At 33.2% G+C, this 18,999-nt stretch overlaps 1 protein-coding gene across 2 annotated transcripts in view; it reads right to left on the bottom strand.

Moving 5' to 3' along the window:
* LOC140060990 (protein unc-79 homolog) overlaps positions 1–18,999 on the bottom strand; it is a 31,710-nt gene that overhangs the window by 12,538 nt on the left and 173 nt on the right. The window contains exons 2-26 of one of the 2 annotated variants that reach the window (XM_072107368.1): positions 17,745–17,841; positions 17,287–17,407; positions 16,518–16,684; positions 10,865–11,035; positions 9,884–9,973; positions 9,535–9,590; positions 9,071–9,194; positions 8,705–8,769; positions 8,423–8,514; positions 8,172–8,241; positions 7,730–7,935; positions 7,153–7,424; positions 6,893–6,927; positions 6,233–6,336; positions 5,988–6,075; positions 5,520–5,729; positions 4,967–5,248; positions 3,463–3,834; positions 3,070–3,223; positions 2,776–2,897; positions 2,245–2,393; positions 1,837–1,994; positions 1,515–1,696; positions 821–1,022; positions 231–272 (exon numbers count right to left, since the gene is read on the bottom strand). In XM_072107368.1, coding sequence (XP_071963469.1) covers positions 231–272; positions 821–1,022; positions 1,515–1,696; positions 1,837–1,994; positions 2,245–2,393; positions 2,776–2,897; positions 3,070–3,223; positions 3,463–3,834; positions 4,967–5,248; positions 5,520–5,729; positions 5,988–6,075; positions 6,233–6,336; positions 6,893–6,927; positions 7,153–7,424; positions 7,730–7,935; positions 8,172–8,241; positions 8,423–8,514; positions 8,705–8,769; positions 9,071–9,194; positions 9,535–9,590; positions 9,884–9,973; positions 10,865–11,035; positions 16,518–16,684; positions 17,287–17,407; positions 17,745–17,766 — 3,556 coding nt within the window. In that variant the 5' untranslated portion in view covers positions 17,767–17,841. Of the gene's footprint in view, positions 1–230; positions 273–820; positions 1,023–1,514; positions 1,697–1,836; positions 1,995–2,244; positions 2,394–2,775; positions 2,901–3,069; positions 3,224–3,462; positions 3,835–4,966; positions 5,249–5,519; positions 5,730–5,987; positions 6,076–6,232; positions 6,337–6,892; positions 6,928–7,152; positions 7,425–7,729; positions 7,936–8,171; positions 8,242–8,422; positions 8,515–8,704; positions 8,770–9,070; positions 9,195–9,534; positions 9,591–9,883; positions 9,974–10,864; positions 11,036–16,517; positions 16,685–17,286; positions 17,408–17,744; positions 17,842–18,999 lie in introns of both variants that reach the window. The other variant, XM_072107369.1, reaches the window with a different exon arrangement.

The raw sequence follows: 18,999 nt of genomic DNA, 5'->3' as shown, positions 1-18,999 counted from the left end.
ATACATATATACAATGGTCAGGTAATTAAATATCTATTAGAAGATTCTAGGCTTGAATTGTCAGTTGAGTTGGCCTTTTCTCATTCAAAGATTTCCTCATCTTTATCATTTCTAAATTAATTATTTTCCAGTACATCACATGGTAGGTTAGAGTTTTAATATGTCTGTAATAAATGTATATACACACACACACACACACATATGATATGGTTACATGTTCATGCTCTTACCGCTTGACTGTTGCTTGGGATTGGTTGTGTCACGTTTCTCGGCTAAGAAAGCCAGATGCAATGACACAGCACATCAAACGTTGAAGAAGACAAAACAATACAAAAGGGTTAAAAAATGGAAAAAGATACACAACGTTAGAGAAGGAAAAAATAACCACGACCTCATCGAGTTACATCACAATGCTAGTAAAATAATTCCAATTGTTTATCTTCACAACAAAATCACAACATGCTTTTAGAAATCTAAAACCAGTTCACAAAACATTAATATCAATACAAACAGTTCACCACCAAAACTGGTACGGCATTGTTTCACCAACAGAGGGCGGTGTTAATACTCAAGGCGGTTTCACCAACAAGGGGAAGTCTTAGTAACATGGTAATAGATCACAACAAACTAATAATTATTATATTCAGTAAATTTAAATTAGTTTTATTTTTGAGTTATAATTATATGAAACTATTATAGTTATCAATAATGTAAAATTATACCCACATGTTGCAAATATAAGAATCCCCATGAAATACTATTAACACCAGTAAAAACAGTGTGCTTTTGTAATAAAACATTCTCTATAATCATAACATACCGACAGGAAAGGGGAATTCCCTATTCTGGTCCATGTCAACTTGTGCTTCTACTGAAAGTGTGTCTAAACGGTTCATAAAGAACTCCCATGTGAAGATTGATGGAGCTGGTAGGTAATGTTTTAGCTGGTGGAGACGGCTAAGTATGAGAGCACGGTCCTCAAGAACAGAATCCCACTGGAACTCAAGACAGTGTATAAGAACCTGAAGAAAAAACAAACGATGAAAAAGGGTTCGCCATAGTCTTCTTATTTTTCTTATTTCAACCATCTTTGAAGATGTCATCTTTAACCCTTCCAGTTTAGCCCAAATTAAAATACATTGCAACAATTAACAATAACAAGCAAACATTATTAAAATAGGAAAACCAGAATCAATATATAATATACTGTCAAATAAGATAAAATAATGTAAAAATATATCAAAAGAATAAGAGTTTAAGATATACCTTTTCAACTTAAGTTTAAATGTATTTTAAAATTTGCATTCCCAGAGCTCAATTAGTGTTAGTGTTCTATGAATATGTGTGTCCCCTAAATAGGGATGTGTGTCCCCTAAATAGGGGTGGGTGTCCCCTAAATAGGGGTGGGTGTCCCCTAAATAGGGGTGGGTGTCCCCTAAATAGGGGTGGGTGTCCCCTAAATAGAATAAGGGTGTCCCAAAGGAGGGGTTCTATAATAGCTTGTACGTATTTACCTTGAGTGCATTAGCTGGTATAGTTTCCAACATAACCACTGTACGAGTAGCTACAGCTGGACAGATGTCTTCAGCACAACCAATAAGACTACTAAAAATGTGAGCAAGTGTACTCATAATGACAGAGTTGGTAGCGATTGCCTTCTGGTCAGCAAATCGCAAGAAAGCACCAATAGATTCAACTAAAAAAACAATAGGTAACATTAATACAACAACATTAACAACATAAAAATGTCTTGTTTTTTCATGTTCTTATAATATAATAAAATGGTAAAAAAAACACATCCAGTTCTTGTTTCAATAAAAAAAATTATTTTCTTACCGCCTCTAAACCTCGTTTGCCAGTCTTCGCTTTTAACTTCACTATCCACAACTCTCCAGAGGGCGTCTGCTCCACATGGTAGCGCTACGCAGTGGTGTATGATGGGAATCATAAGTGATACCAGATGTGACAATTCCCCTTGCATTAATCTCCACATACTACAAAAACAAATCATATTATTCTGTGAATTGACGCCATTGATGTTAAATAAACACGGTAGTGGGATAACACTTTTTCATTGATATAGATTGGAAATGTTTATTATTTATTGGTCTTTTTTTATATAAATATATAAGTTTTCTGGCTGTTTTACTTTTATCATCTTGATTTAGGTTTTTGCTTATTTAATTTTTTTTATCAACATCTAGATTTTTAACTTAACTTCCTCAGTGTTTTTATGATACTTACTTTGGAATAAGAAGCTGTTCCTGTGCATAAACGAGAAAAGTGATGTTGTCCTTGGTGGCACCCCGTAGTGACTGTTCATTTAAACACGCAATACGAATACAACTAGTCAGGTAGTGCAACACAACAGAATCATCATGCTTTGGAAGTTCCTGAAAAGTATCAATTGTAAGATATTAACAGAGGTCAGTGCAAAATAGAAAACTGCTTATCAAATAAGGTAATACCAAATATTCTATCAAAACATGTATTATTTAAAGTAAGGTTTGCAAAAGGAAATGAAAGTAAAGTGTATTCTATCAAACTGCATGTGACAAAAAAGTGTGATGCACCCAAATATGGTAGTGATATGCTTAAATATGGTAGCAATATGACATCATCGTGTACATATATGGCCACAACACATAACATAAAGTTTGATAGTGTAGACAGAGCTTTACAACATCTTTTGTACCATAACAACCGAAACGTCATTGTCGACTTTATTTTAATATTTGGAAATTACTTTACTAGTGTTTATTTGCAAGGCATTACCTTCACTAACGCTGCTAAGATCTGAAGTGGTAGAGGAATTTCAGACATTTTGAAGTGAACTTCACCATAACTTGTGTCCCACACAGACTGCTCTTGTAAATGAACGAAAACAGCATCCTCTCCTACTAAAACAAACATTGAAAGCATTCCACTTTTTTCTATTTATTTGTTTAGGTATAAATAAAAAACAAACAGCTGCAAAAGGGCTGAAACGTTTGATAACAAACATATAAAAAAAACCAATAAAATGAAACTGTTTACAAAGAGAATAAAAAGCATAACACATGATCATACCTGTTTGATCATCGTTAAAACTATCCTCTGACACCTTGTGCAGTCTTGGGGCGTTACCTCTTGATGTTGGCAATGATTTTGCATCAGCTTGCTGGTGCTTACCTCCTCTTGAAATGGACTGTACTTGTCCTAAATCTAATGACTGAGCTTTAGCCTAAAAAAGGAAATAGAATTAAGATGATTACTGAAATGTATAATAATAATAATAATAATAAACAGTATTTATATAGCGCCTAATGGATCACTGACCCTTCTAGGTGCTTTACATAGGACCTTATAAGCAACCTAGAGCAGGACAAGAATTAATCTCATCTCCTCTTTTAGTTGATTTCAATCATTTTAAATCGCCCTACTATTATACTCTGAAATATGCGAGAATAAATATGTAAGTACCTGCTGTCCAAGTTTCTTTGGTTTAGGCTTTTCAGTTATCTCAACTGTCGGTGTGTATTTGTCTTTCTGCGGACAGTCCTTTTGAAATTGTACCAAACGTTTAATCTTTGTATCAAAATCGTACTCGGACACCTCAGGCATATCCGCCACTTTTACTTCATTCTCTCCAGCAATTGTTTCAAAGATCAATAACGCAAGTTGAAACCACAAGGCAGACAGGTCACAGAGCGTACACTCTTGGTTCTCGTCGCCTGTCGTGCAACAATGAGCACCACCCCAGGGGGCTTGAAGCATTGACATTATTACACTTAATGTCTCCTTGGATTCTTTGTGTTCCAAACCAAGTGAGAACTGGAAGCTTTGAGAATCATACTGTAATATAAACCATTTATTGTTTTGTTAAATTTGAGAAGATAGATTTAAGTACTGTACCTTATTAATTTATATTATTGTTAATAGTTTAGGAAAGAAAGTAAATAAATGTTTACATTGCACTTGAACTTAAACTTTAAAAACAACACATATGGAGAGTCGATAATGTTGATGTACGATGCTTTGTCTATTATCTTGATTTATAATAATATTAAGTAATAATTCTTGATGTATTCGTTTTATATTTTTGATATATTTTTTCTACAATTCTGTTAATTATTTAAGGTGTATTATTTAGGGACCAGAGAATAAGTTGCTTTTTGTACTTTTCTTTATTTTCAATCTTGTCTGATCCAATTTTTCAACAGAATGAATAATAAATAAATAAAATATACAACAACATACAAAGATGGATATTAATATTTTGCAATGCAAATCTTCAAAGATCTTAATACAGTAAACTCTCTTAATCCTTCTAATGTGTTTTTAATGGTAAAAAATGTATTTTGAACCTTTTGAACCTAAAAAAAGTTTTTGGAGAGTTCCGATTTTCGGTACTGAGAGAGTTGACTGCATATTAAATAAAATAAATTAGAACTACTTACATGTTTTAATCATGCATTATGTGCAAGGTATGCTAATTATGTGACTTCAACACGTATACTAACAAGTCATCATGCAATATGTGCAGGTAATGCTAATTATGCAACTTCAACATGTACACTAACAAGTCATGTGCATTCTACTCCAGACTAGGGGGAGGATAACATGCAATTATAAAATAATCAACATATACTTTATATAAATGACATGCATTTTTATTTTGAAATATAAAAGTAAATTTAAAATTCATGCTTCTTCATTAGTTGATTCAAATATAATGTTGTTTTCACTTCTTCCAATCTTGATTTACTATTAAGCTCTGTCTACACTATCAAACTAGTTTGACAAAAAAAGTGTGATGTGCCCAAATATGGTAGTGATATGCACAAATATGGTAGTGGTATGTCATCATCTATATGTCTATATATAGGCATAGCACATCTTTTTGTCACATAATGTTTGATAGTGCAGACAAGGCTTTAAATGTTATTGGCATGCACACATAAAATGATTTTCATTTTTATATCACCTGTCTAAGGATCAAATCCAACATGACCACAAAGCATTGCAGGTTGACATCTTCCTCTGGATCTAAGAACACACTATCTTGGAGGCTAAGAAGAGTGGGAGAGTCCACTGTTACTTCAGGGGTGTCTGCTTTGGGACTTTGCATACTTCCTGTACTAGGTTGTGATGGATGACGTTTTCTGCCTTGCTGTTTAGCATTTGGTCCCTTCATCCAAGTGATGCCGTCATTAAACATTGACACCAAAAGGTCAAAGGGCAATGATATGTCCAATTCACACAATATCTATAACAATTATCATTATATTAAAGCATTTGGGGAAAAAATGATAGTTAGGGTAATAAGACAATAACATTCCTGTTGATGATTAGAACGTTATAACATCATTTATTCATATAACATTTATTAAGTTATTTACAGTAGAACGAATAATTAAGGAAACACCTATTGGTTGGCCTCTGTGTCAAAACTCATTTGCTTCACAATACAGTGTTCCGCTTATTGGGAGTGAAGTACGGTAATTTCTATACTTAAGAATTACAAGAGAAAAAATCACCTGAAGCCATTGAAGGGACTCAAGCATCTGAGCAGCACTTGGTCCTTTGAACTTAGATGAGATAAAGTGGAAGACCTTATCAGTCCTGAATGGCAGAGGGATGTCAGTGGAGAACAGCTTACACAAGATGTCTTGAAGTTGAGAGAGGTCATCGTAACTAATGTTTCTCTGAATGGCTTCCATCCATAGAGGCATTATGCTGTCCCAGACCTACAGTACATATAAAAGGTAACACAGTCAGTTTTCCCAATACCAGACAACCTTGCGCTGCCAGGCTAATATACAAATTATATATAATTTGAGATAATGGAGGTATATATAGGTGCTGAGACCTTTGGTACCTCAAGCAAAGTTTGGTATTGGTAGAGAGTTTTGGGTTTTCAGAGAGTCCGGTATTGGGAGACTGTGTATTAGTTAACAAGCTGGACAATCAAGAGCAAGAATATAGACAAATATAAATTGTTTTACCTCGTATGTTACACAGTTGTAAAGAGTCAGACTAAATATGATCTGTAGACCTTGATCAATTTCAGATGTTTTGCTGCAAAGGGTGTCCCTGGGTAAAACAAATAAATAATTATATCACACTATGAATATTCAAATAAAACCATGAATATTTATGAGTAATATACTTTTGTAAAAAAAAAATTAATTTGTGCTACATTGTGTTTCTGTTTTTAATTTAATTTTCTGATTTATAAAGATTGATTTACCAGTGTCCTCCAACCCTTGCGTATTGTGGTGGTTGAGGTAATAAACAGTTAACAAACACATCAAAGCAGTTTACACGAACATTAGCCAACCAACCAGAAACATACTGAAAAATCAAGAACCATAGCAAATAAAAATTACATATACATTATAATATTAAAGCCAAAATCAAAAGTATCATTTATTGTAAACAATGGCGTGACGCAGGAGGCATAGGCCCCTGGTTTAGCACTACTAAGAGGCCCTCCAACGCTGGATAGTTGCAGTGGGCTATTCATTTGCAGGGGCCCCAGGTTTAGCACTACTAAGAGGCCCTCCAACGCTGGTTAGTTGCAGTGGGCTATTCATTTGCAGGGGCCCCAGGTTTAGCACTACTAAGAGGCCCTCCAACGCTGGATAGTTGCAGTGGGCTATTCATTTGCAGGGGCCCCAGGTTTAGCACTACTAAGAGGCCCTCCAACGCTGGTTAGTTGCAGTGGGCTATTCATTTGCTGGGGCCCTTGGTTTCGCACTCCTAATGGGCCCTTTAACACTGGGTAGATGCCGTGAGCTGCTCAAGCTGTCGGGCTCCTCAAGCTCTGGGTCCCTTGGTTTAGCCAGTGAGCAATCATAGCTGTTACGCAACTGATTGTAAAGAAAAATATTAATTCAATCTAACTTACATCTGTTTTCAATTTTTCAACACAGTTTCCAACATCTGAAGTTTAAAAAAAAAAGTGAATCCTGCTTTAATACTCATCTAGTTTTAGTGAGAATATAACTATTCTAATTACATTTCTTTTATATTTTATATGGGATATTATAACACACATGATTGTATTCTTACAAATTAAAAAGAGCAGTCAATTGTTCAACTCATGAAATATTCTCACCATTCAACTCATAAACATTAATTATTTGTATACTAATGATAAGTAATTACCATCATCAGGAACTTTGGATGTGTAGAAATACCACTGAAACAACATGTTTAACAGTCGACCTATGACCTCTCCAGCAGTCTTCTCACTAGGTTGACATTTTTCCACTAGAAGCCAGATACCGAATCTGCTCAACATGCGTGGGTCATCTAAGTTCAGCTTGGACTCGTGTACGTCGTTGTCGTGGGTATGTGCATATCGGTCATCATGCGTATTGTCCGAGTTTCCACTGGCTTTAAGATCATCATCAACTGGTTGCGCTTCTTTTAAAAGGCTATACAGTTTTGAAAATGTTATGTTAGTTTGTTGTTAAGGGTGCAGGTCAAGTCGGCCTCACGTCAAGTTGGCCCAAAGTCAAGTCGGCCCAAAGTCAACCGCAATAAAAAATTGTTTAATACAATTCAACACTAAGATATGGACGAATATTTCGGTAATACCAACCACTAACATCAGTGTTGTGACTCTGATTTCCAAAGTCCACAGTAAACGTAGAGCAAAACGTTTAAATTGTGAGTTAAGATCCGCCAACAACATGTACTTTTTGCATGGAAATATTGCATACAATGATGTAATACTAACCTAACAATTGCCTCTGTAAAGTAGGCCTGCATCTCCTTCTCTCGTGACCAAGGGTCTTCAGGGAACTCTTGATAGGTATGGTTAACATCTTTGTGGTTGTAAGCGAAGCAGGACTTGCAGTAACTCATTGGTAGGTGGCTGTGTAGACTGGTGCAGGCAGGTGAGAAACAAACAAACGTCACACCTTTGTCTGATGATTGGCAGTTCTATGAAGTGAAAAATGTATTAGGGTCGATATCATTCTACTGCAGTAACTGCAGTAAGTACACTTTGTTTTGGTAATCATACACACAGTTTATTGCAGACTGTCTCATAAGCATGCGCAGCAAAATAAACTAAAATCCTATGTTTATTGCAGTAAAGAAATCTAGTTACTGCAGTTACTGCAATAGAATAATTTTACATGGTCAGTTTATTATGATGAAAATTAAAAACACTTTACCTTATTTTCGCATTCTTTTGCAACAAACTCTCTTGGATTTAAAACTGGAATCATTGTTTTTCGTGTTTCCCTAAAAAGAGAAGATGGAAGAAATTGAAAGATAAACAAACAAATAAATAAACAAAAATAATAAAAATAGATGACACAGCAGTAGTACTATAGTTTCTATTTATGTTGAAATAATTACATACAAATACTATAATTCTTATATAGCAACCCTGAAAGATGGGATCTTTACAAGATATATTTACCTTGCAACAAGTTCACAACAATCAGCACAGAAATAGACTGGAGGATAAGGTACTTTACTGTATTTACCAGCCACTCCATAGTCCATACACATCTTGGGTAAAAACAGAAGTAAATTCATAAATAAAGTGCGACACAATGATTTATAAAAACCGAGATTACTGTACCATAATATACACATTATACACATATTTTATTCAATTCATTTTGAGTTCGTTCTTAAGTCATTCAATGTGTGGTTATTGGTATTTCCATGTTATCAACATATTTAAAATTCAAAGTACCTTAACTGCAGCGTTGTTTTTAGGTACAAGGCAATCTTTTCTCTGACATAACATATAGTCCCAAGCTGTTCAGTACAAAAACAATAATCATAAACGGTAATGTACAAATTAAATAGCAATTTAACTTATTGTATTGTGGTGATGAAATCCAACAAAATGTTTTATTTTAATTTCATACGCATCCAAAATCAAGTAACTTGCCAATTACAGGATGGATCAACTGTTTTATAATTTATCATTCTCATTTGAAGTCTAGGGAGTGGTGTACTGTTACAAGAGTCGTTAGTTACAACCCTGGTAGTAGGTTAGGATTGAACCCTGGACCTTGGAATTGGAATGCAAGCACGTTAACCACTACTAATTTACCTGTGTATGCAAATTCTCGTGGATCAACTCTAATCGGGGCAAGAGATGGCCAATAGTTGAAGAGTAAGTTAGCTGCATGTGCTCTTGCTTTGGATGGGCCGTGTGCTATGGTACACATCATGTCCTAGATATAAGCAAATCAAGCATGTTATAATATCTATTAGCCTGTCAGTAACCAACACACTATATCAAATACTTTTAATATTTGTCGTCAATACTGTAAATAATTATAAATTCTTCAACTTGAATCAATTAAAAATCTGATTTAAAGTTATGTTCTCTTGCTTCTTGTTGATGTAAGGTTTGCGGTACACCATGTATATATAGTTACAGTACACCATGTATATATAGTTCTGAAAAGAACTGTTGAGTTTCTCACTGTTTGTCTTCTAGTCTAAAATGTTTAACTTTTATTGTTTTTACTGGACTTCAAGGAAGAACAATGTATAATTATTGTACTATACCTTAAAAACATCTTTTTTGTATGTCATTATGCACTCAATCACTTTTGAATGCAAAGCTGAAATAAATAAATACAATAATGAGGCGGTGTATATAAAGCAAATTTTATTCTTGATCAATTATTATCTTCTTAGATGAGTTACTACACTGCTGCAGATATACAGTACAGTTGAAATTGAATTACACTGTTGGACAGACCTTACTGGTGACATTTTTTTTCATAATGATTTTGTCTCTTCTCAGCATTGTATATTTTTTTATATATATTTATATTCTCTTTTATATTTTTGTATATACTGTAAAAATGAATAAAATAAAATAATATAATCAGAAATTAGTCTTGAAACTAACCTGGATTTTTACAATGTTCTAGCACCAGCATCACTACCGTCACCATTGACATGCTTGCGTAGTTCTCTTCTCCTACATTTTGCACTTCAGCTGAACAAGAAATAATTATCTTATTTATTTTTATAATATTCAGTTTCTATTCTTCAACTTCAAGTGAACTTGAAACTTAAACTTTGTCTCCAAACTTATTTTGGCCTCATTCTGCACACTTTATTTTTCATTTACCTCCGCCAAGGAGGTATATGTAATCGGTAGCGTGTGTTTGTTTGTTTGTTAGCAGGATTACTCAAAAAGTAATTACAAGATCTTTACCAAAATGAATATACAGATAGATATGTGGTCAAGGTCCATTCCATTAAATTTTGGGACCATTGTCCCAATTCTGGACCACTTTTTAGTATACTTTTCAGACCTGCTAGTGTTAAAAGATAGGACAGAATTTTTCAACAGCCGGCGAGTAGTCTTAAAGTATACAAGAATACTGAAATTGCATTTTCTCGAGAACTAGTTGTCCAAAAAACTTCATTTTTGTACAAGAGGCAAGAGTTATAATTTGTGATTTGTAATTTTAAAACATAATTTGATTTAATGTGCACGTTTTTTTATGCCAGTAGTTTAAAAAACCTATTTTCTTTTCAAATTCACTCGTTTGATTTTCGCGTTGCTGTTCTTTTGTTAGTCAACTGAAACTATTGTTAATTGAAAGGCTTGTTACATAACCATTACACCAAACTCGCATACACATGCTTGTAGTGAAATTAGCCTAAATCACAAACAGCATTAAGACACACACAAATATATATATATTTTTTTTTTTTACCGGAGAAATCTTATGTAGGAGAATTTTACAGTAGGTGGAGGTATGCACTCTCGGAGTGGCTTTCTAGTTGTAAATGTTATGTGTGCATGCAGAGAAACAAACAAACAACAAACAAAATTGTTTCCATGACAGCAATTATGGTAACAACTTAGTTTACTTACTTAAACAAACCGGTATCAGCGTATTGGTCAGTAAGTTCACGGTCATTTGCTGTAAGTCTTGGGGAAAGATGGCCAAAGTAGACGCCACTGTGTGAGGGATCGTGTCAACGGTCTCGGGGTCAACAAACCACATGGTTGTTCCAAACAGTGATATGATTGCATTTCCAAGAACTAAAATGAAAAAAAAAAGATTCATAAAATAAATACAAAATGTGTGATTGATGTTGTATTCAATGTAACTCATTTATATTATTTTGCATAAATCTAGCTTGTATATTTGTATTATTTTTATGTAACTAAATTGCTAACTAACTGTAAATTATTGTTTTGAACAAGAGAAGTTAAATCTGTTCTATGTTTATTGCTTAAACTCCTGTATGTATGATTGTGCTTGATATGCCAAATACTCCTGTATGTATGATTGTGCTTGATATGCCAAATTATTAGTTATCCGCTTAGTAGCGGATAACTCCTTGTAATCGTCCTGTTTCATCAAATTTTTTTTTTTTTTCTGTATTATTAGTTATCCGCTTAGTAGCGGATAACTCCTTGTAATCGTCCTGTTTCATCATCTTTTTTTTTTTTTTTTTTTTCTGTATTATTAGTTATCCGCTTAGTAGCGGATAACTCCTTGTAATCGTCCTGTTTCATCATATTTTTTTTTTTTTTTTTTTTTCTGTATTATACTTCTTTCCTTCTGTCATTTTTGTGCGTCGCGTTTCTCTGAAACGTGTAAACAGAACATATCGTAACTTTGTCAACATATCGACATTTACTTGAACTTGTGCACCTCCTATTTTTGAATGACGTCAGAGTTGCGCAACGTGACTTACGCGCGATTTTATGAATTTCAATGATTGATCATAGACTAAAAACCAAACATAATTTTGTTTTGACACTTTGTGAAAATTTAAGTCACATCAAGCGCAAACTTTCTATGGATTAAAAATAGCATTTTTCACAAAAAGTTACGCGCGCACGCGCGTTTAAAATTTTAGAGTGCGAAAAATCAACTTCTAATCAACTTTCTATGCGTTTCATGTCATTTTGAGCATGTCAAAAATTCCCACGTGCGCGAAACTTTTTACGCACGCGGTGCACACGTAGCGTTAAAAACATATTTTTTTCGCGTGATTTATGTTTTTTCAGCCTTTTATAGTAATGTTACCAACTTTTAAACAATTTCGACTTAAAATTACGTCATACGAGCACGTCGAATTAAATAATTTGCACGCGTTTCTGGTGAAAAAGTTCAAAAATTCGTCAAAATTATGCCTATTTTTAAACAGTCATAGATTCTAAACTACATGGAGAACTTTTTTTTAATTACATATTCTGGAAGTTGATGAGTTGTAGATATCGAATCATGCATTAATATGGCTAACCGGACATTGTAACGTCATCGTATGGCCACGCAAATATAAAATATAGGATTTTTGTCTCTTTCGTCATAGTTCATCACATTTAATAGAGCGCATCTCCATTTATTCGTTGTCCATTTTCACCCCGATTTTAATATATTCTAGGTCAATCAACTATCTTTTGCATGAATTAAAAATTTTTTAATTTTTTTAACGTCATCATGCCTAAAAATTTAAATTACGTTGGTCATTAATTTCATCTTTACAGTAAATTTTAATCTGTTATAGCTCGTAAGAATAAAATGTGATAATCACGATTAAAACGTTTTCAGGAAGCTATTGTATTGTAGATACAAAATCATGTGAAAATTGCTCCAATCGAATGTTGTGACGTCATCATATGGCCAGTTAAATACAAAAAGTCGTATTTTCATCTTTTGCGTTATATTTCATTACATTTAAAAGAGCGCGCATCAATATTTCACGTATTCAAATTTCTTCTACACGTTAATATGTTGTTGCTGAGATAATTTCATTCTGAAATTTCTACTTTTGCATTTCATTTTGAAACCGTCAAGATGTTAAAAATTACAATAAAATACGGGTCCCGTAATTTCACCTATTTTACACTGTTTGTGATATGTATACAGATTGTACTGTGTATACTATGTATATGACACAAAATAACAGAATTCAGAAATAACAACATATCATATTCTTCAGTTCAGGTCATAATGCCTTAATATTTTTCTGTGTGCAATATTCTAACGTATGACGTGCACATGGCGTTTGTCGAGCGGATAACTAACTCGTCAAAGTGACGAGTTTCATGTCTAGTACTTCTTTCCTTCTGTCATTTTTGTGCGTCGCGTTTCTCTAAAACGTGTAAACAGAACATATCGTAACTTTGTCAACATATCGACATTTACGTGAACTTGTGCACCTCCTATTTTTGAATGACGTCAGAGTTGCGCAACGTGACTTACGCGCGATTTTATGAATTTCAATGATTGATCATAGACTAAAAACCAAACATAATTTTGTTTTGACACTTTGTGAAAATTTAAGTCACATCAAGCGCAAACTTTCTATGGATTAAAAATAGCATCTTTCACAAAAAGTTACGCGCGCACGCGCGTTTTAAATTTTAGAGTGCGAAAAATCAACTTCTAATCAACTTTCTATGCGTTTCATGTCATTTTGAGCATGTCAAAAATTCCCACGCGCGCGAAACTTTTTACGCACGCGGTGCACACGTAGCGTTAAAAACATGCTTTTTTCGCTTGATTTATGTTTTTTCAGCCTTTTATAGTAATGTTACCAACCTTTAAACAATTTCGACTTAAAATTACATCATACGAGCACGTCGAATTAAATAATTTGCACGCATTTCTGGTGAAAAAGTTCAAAAATTCGTCAAAATTATGCCTATTTTTAAACAGTCATAGATTCTAAACTACATGGAGAACTTTTTTTTAATTACATATTCTGGAAGTTGATGAGTTGTAGATATCGAATCATGCATTAATATGGCTAACCGGACATTGTGACGTCAACGTATGGCCACGCGAATATAAAATATAGGATTTTTGTCTCTTTCGTCATAGCTCATCACATTTAATAGAGCGCATCTCCACTTAATCGTTGTCCATTTTCACCCCGATTTTAATATGTTCTAGGTCAATCAACTATCTTTTGCATGAATTAAAAATTTTTTAATTTTTTCAACGTCATCATGCCTAAAAATTTAAATTACGTTGGTCATTAATTTCATCTTTACAGTAAATTTTAATCTGTTATAGCTCGTAAGAATAAAATGTGATAATCACGATTAAAACGTTTTCAGGAAGCTATTGTATTGTAGATACAAAATCATGTGAAAATTGTGCCAATCGAATGTTGTGACGTCATCATATGGCCAGTTAAATACAAAAAGTCGTATTTTCATCTTTTGCGTTATATTTCATTACATTTAAAAGAGCGCGCATCAATATTTCACGTATTCAAATTTCTTCTACACGTTAATATGTTGTTGCTGAGATAATTTCATTCTGAAATTTCTACTTTTGCATTTCATTTTGAAACCGTCAAGATGTTAAAAATTACAATAAAATACGGGTCCCGTAATTTCACCTATTTTACACTGTTTGTGATATGTATACAGATTGTACTGTGTATACTATGTATATGACACAAAATAACAGAATTCAGAAATAACAACATCATATTCTTCAGTTCAGGTCATAATGCCTTAATATTTTTCTGTGTGCAATATTCTAACGTATGACGTGCACGTGGCGTTTGTCGAGCGGATAACTAACTCGTCAAAGTGACGAGTTTCATGTCTAGTACTTCTTTCTTTCTGTCATTTTTGTGCGTCGCGTTTCTCTAAAACGTGTAAACAGAACATATCGTATTGTGGTTTTCCTTGTTTATTCTGTTATATTTGTTTAGGACCACAATGGAAATAAGTTTGCCGTCTCGGTACTTTTTGTGTTTTTATCCTATTGATTTTGTATCAGAATAAAGAAATAAATAACTTTGTCAACACATCGACATTTACGTGAACTTGTGCACCTCATATTTTTGAATGACGTCAGAGTTGCGCAACGTGACGTACGCGCGATTTTATGAATTTCAATGATTGATCATAGACTAAAAACCAAACATAATTTTGTTTTGACACTTTGTGAAAATTTAAGTCATATCAAACGCAAACTTTCTATGGATTAAAAATAGCATGTTTCACAAAAAGTTACGCGCGTACGTGCGTTTAAAATTTTAGGATGCGAAAAATCAACTTCTAATCAACTTTCTATGCGTTTCATGTCATTTTGAGCATGTCAAAAATTCCCACGCGCGCGAAAATTTTTACGCACGCGGTGCACACGTAGCGTTAAAAACATATTTTTTTCGCGTGATTTATGTTTTTTCAGCCTTTTCTAGTAATGTTACCAACTTTTAAACAATTTCGACTTAAAATTACGTCATACGAGCACGTCGAATTACATAATTTGCACGCGTTTTTGGTGAAAAAGTTCAAAAATTTGTCAAAATTATGCCTATTTTTAAACAGTCATAGATTCTAAACTACATGGAGAACTTTTTTTTAATTACATATTCTGGAAGTTGATGAGTTGTAGATATCGGATCATGCATTAATATGGGTAACCGGACATTGTGATGTCATCGTATGGCCACGCGAATATAAAATATAGGATTTTTGTCTCTTTCGTCATAGCTCATCACATTTAATAGAGCGCATCTCCACTTATTCGTTGTCTATTTTCACCCCGATTTTAATATATTCTAGGTCAATCAACTATCTTTTGCATGAATTAAAATTTTTTTAATTTTTTTAACGTCATCATGCCTAAAAATTTAAATTACGTTGGTCATTAATTTCATCTTTACAGTAAATTTTAATCTGTTATACCTCGTAAGAATAAAATGTGATAATCACGATTAAAACGTTTTCAGGAAGCTATTGTATTGTAGATACAAAATCATGTGTAAATTGTGCCAATTGAATGTCGTGACGTCATCATATGGCCAGTTAAATAAAAAAAGTCGTATTTTCATCTTTTGCATTATATTTCATTACATTTAAAAGAGCGCGCATCAATATTTCACGTATTCAAATTTCTTCTACACGTTAATATGTTGTTGCTGAGATAATTTCATTCTGAAATTTCTACTTTTGCATTTCATTTTGAAACCGTCAAGATGTTAAAAATTACAATAAAATACGGGTCCCGTAATTTCACCTATTTTACACTGTTTGTGATATGTATACAGATTGTACTGTGTATACTATATGACACAAAATAACAGAATTCAGAAATAACAACATATCATATTCTTCAGTTCAGGTCATAATGCCTTAATATTTTTCTGTGCGCAATATTGTAACGTATGACGTGCACGTGGCGTTTGTCGAGCGGATAACTAACTCGTCAAAGTGACGAGTTTCATGTCTAGTTTGTTATTTCAATTTTACATTGTTCACTCATCAATGGTTCACAGTAATAGGTAATAATAATATATTATACAAATTGAATTAAACATGAATATCTATATGCTATAAATTGATAAATGAACTGAACTCTTATGCATTGTTTTTTCATCTGAAAGATTTGAATTAGTTTTTTTTTAATACTATAAAACAATACTACATTTATATAGCACCCTTTTCATGAATAACATTTTCAATGGTGCTTTACATATATATCATCACATCACATCAATATTATTCTATAGATTTACAATGGTGTTGTATCTGACAGATTTACCCAATTGACCAAATTCGATCTTCTCCACAATATCTATAAGTGCTACTAATGTGTCGTAGAACTGATTGTAATCCAGACTAGGATAGTTTGCCAGTCTCATGTTAACGCGTCGCCGTGTTGACGTCGGCTTCATTCTACTGCATTCTTCGGCTGCATTTTGCAGAATACTAAAAAACAATTCAATTTCTTTGTTAAAATATTTTTTAATATGTGCTAATAGAACACATTACTTCTAAAATCAACACAGTATATATTCTGTGGGGTTGATGAAGGGTCCGAGGATTTAGTGGTGGGAGGTACGTTAGAGTCTCCATTTATAGGTGTCAGTGGGTGTGTTTTAGGGCAAGGAAAACGCATCCAGTTCAAACTTTTGTTACGGAAATGAAATGAATAGAGAGAACCGTGTAGCCTTATGGGACACTTGGTACAAAGAGGAAAGGTCAGTAAGGGGTTATCTGATGCGACTGCACTCCCAATAGTATTGCAATAAATTTAAAGACTTGGCAAAGATTATACTGAAATCAGAGATAATGGTAATTTGATTGAATTTTGATTTATTTAAACAAAAATGATTCACTATTCACATTTACATTATTCAGCAATATACATTTACATTGTTACATACAATATCGCTTGGATCTTAGAGAGAAAGTTTATTTCTGTAGTCTTAAGACGCTTTGAAAAGAAAATAACAAAGAAAATCATTAAATAAAGTTTCATACAAGTTGAGGAAGAAAACAAAATAATAAAACAAATAGTACAAACTTACTTTCCAAGGGTGTGTGAGAAATACTTAAGTGTGTTGGCAATATCAGTGCCATTAGGAAGCGGCACGGTGTTGTTGATTACACGATTCTGGTAATCAGTCAGATTACGGATCTTATTTGAAACTAAAAAAAGAAACACAAATATTTTATACAAGCTCTCTTCATTTTGGTGGTGTAAACAATTTTACAAAAAAAAAAAATCTACTAAGGCCTACTGTATGTGCACCTGAAAAATGAATATTAATATTATTATTAATGATGATTAAATAATTTTTTGTCTCATCCCACTTTTATTTCTTCATCTTCTTCTTCAACCTCAATGCTCAAAATACTCTGTTAAATAATACTCAACGGAAAAACTATACTCAACAGTAAAATTCCCAATTGAATACGTCAAAAGTTCAGGGTTGGCGATTTTGTCAAAAAGGAATGACCACTTTATGGATTGGCGGATACTTACATTGTTCTGATTTTGTAGACATAATTGCAGTTGTTTAATTGTAACAGTCACTAAATGCAATTTTCAAAACATACCAGCTACTTCAGTTTTCTACATTCTGAAAAATCATAAAACATCATAAAATATTTAGAATTATAATTTATGCAAATTGCATGACTATTCCATACACACATTGTAACATGCAGTTCTATTTATTAGACTAAATTTCCTTTCATTAATATATCATAAAAGACTGTTTTTACACGTGATAATGGACAGAGTAGGCTAATTAAATAATATTGTAAATGTTATGCGCGATTTGAACGATTTGCGCAATTTGAAATTGCGCAAAAAAAATCCTTGCGCAATTTGAATTGAAACATGTGTTTCAAATTGCGCAAGCAACGTATTAAATTGCGCAAGTAATCTGCAAATTGCGCAAGGTTTTTCGACAGATTGTGAAATCATGCACACCCATATTTTTATAGTAATTTCTAAGAATGATTCAAAATTAAAGATAAATATCGCATTTCCTTATTTTAGTAGTGCAAATATATTCATACCGTCGAAGAACCGACGAAGGAAAATGAAGCGGTGGTGTTCCACCAGGCGGGCGCGGCGCGGGCGGCCGGCTATACTACTCTAGCCTAGCTAGGGTCTGGACTACTGATACTGACTAGGTTACATGGCCTAGCTTAAACTAATATTAAAAACTTAATTTTTACATTTATTTTCATTTATTTCAAGTTACAGTGATAATATTATTTAATTGTAATAATAAATGTTATGAATTTATTATACACATGTTATCTTCGCATTTATTATGTTTTATTTTGAGTTATTTAGTTTCCAATAAATTATTATAATACCGTTGTCTGGTAGAATTTTGTTGCGCAATTTGACAATTTACAGTTCGTTTTCAAATTGCGCAAAGGTGTCATATTGCGCAAGAACTATCTTGCGCAATTTACAAATTGTGCAGCGCAATTTAAAATTGCGCAAAGATTTTCTTGCGCATTTTGAAATTGCGCAAGTTGATTGCGCAATTTCAAATTGCGCAAAAAAATCATTGCGCAATTTTAAATTGCGCAAGAATTCTTTGCGCAATTTCAAATTGCGTAAGGATTTTTTTGCGCAATTTCAAATTGCGCAAATCGTTCAAATCGCGCATAACATAAATAATGACTAGGCTAGGCTAAATAATAATAGTATTTTCAGGCTATACAATACAATGAATTGATGTTGTCAATGTTACCCGTCTAGTATGAATGAAATG

This window comes from Antedon mediterranea, chromosome 10 (genome assembly GCF_964355755.1).
Source record: "Antedon mediterranea chromosome 10, ecAntMedi1.1, whole genome shotgun sequence".
Classification (NCBI taxonomy): Eukaryota; Metazoa; Echinodermata; class Crinoidea; order Comatulida; family Antedonidae; genus Antedon; species Antedon mediterranea.
Note: the sequence above shows the minus strand (reverse complement) of the source record. Positions and strands in the feature narration are given on the sequence as shown.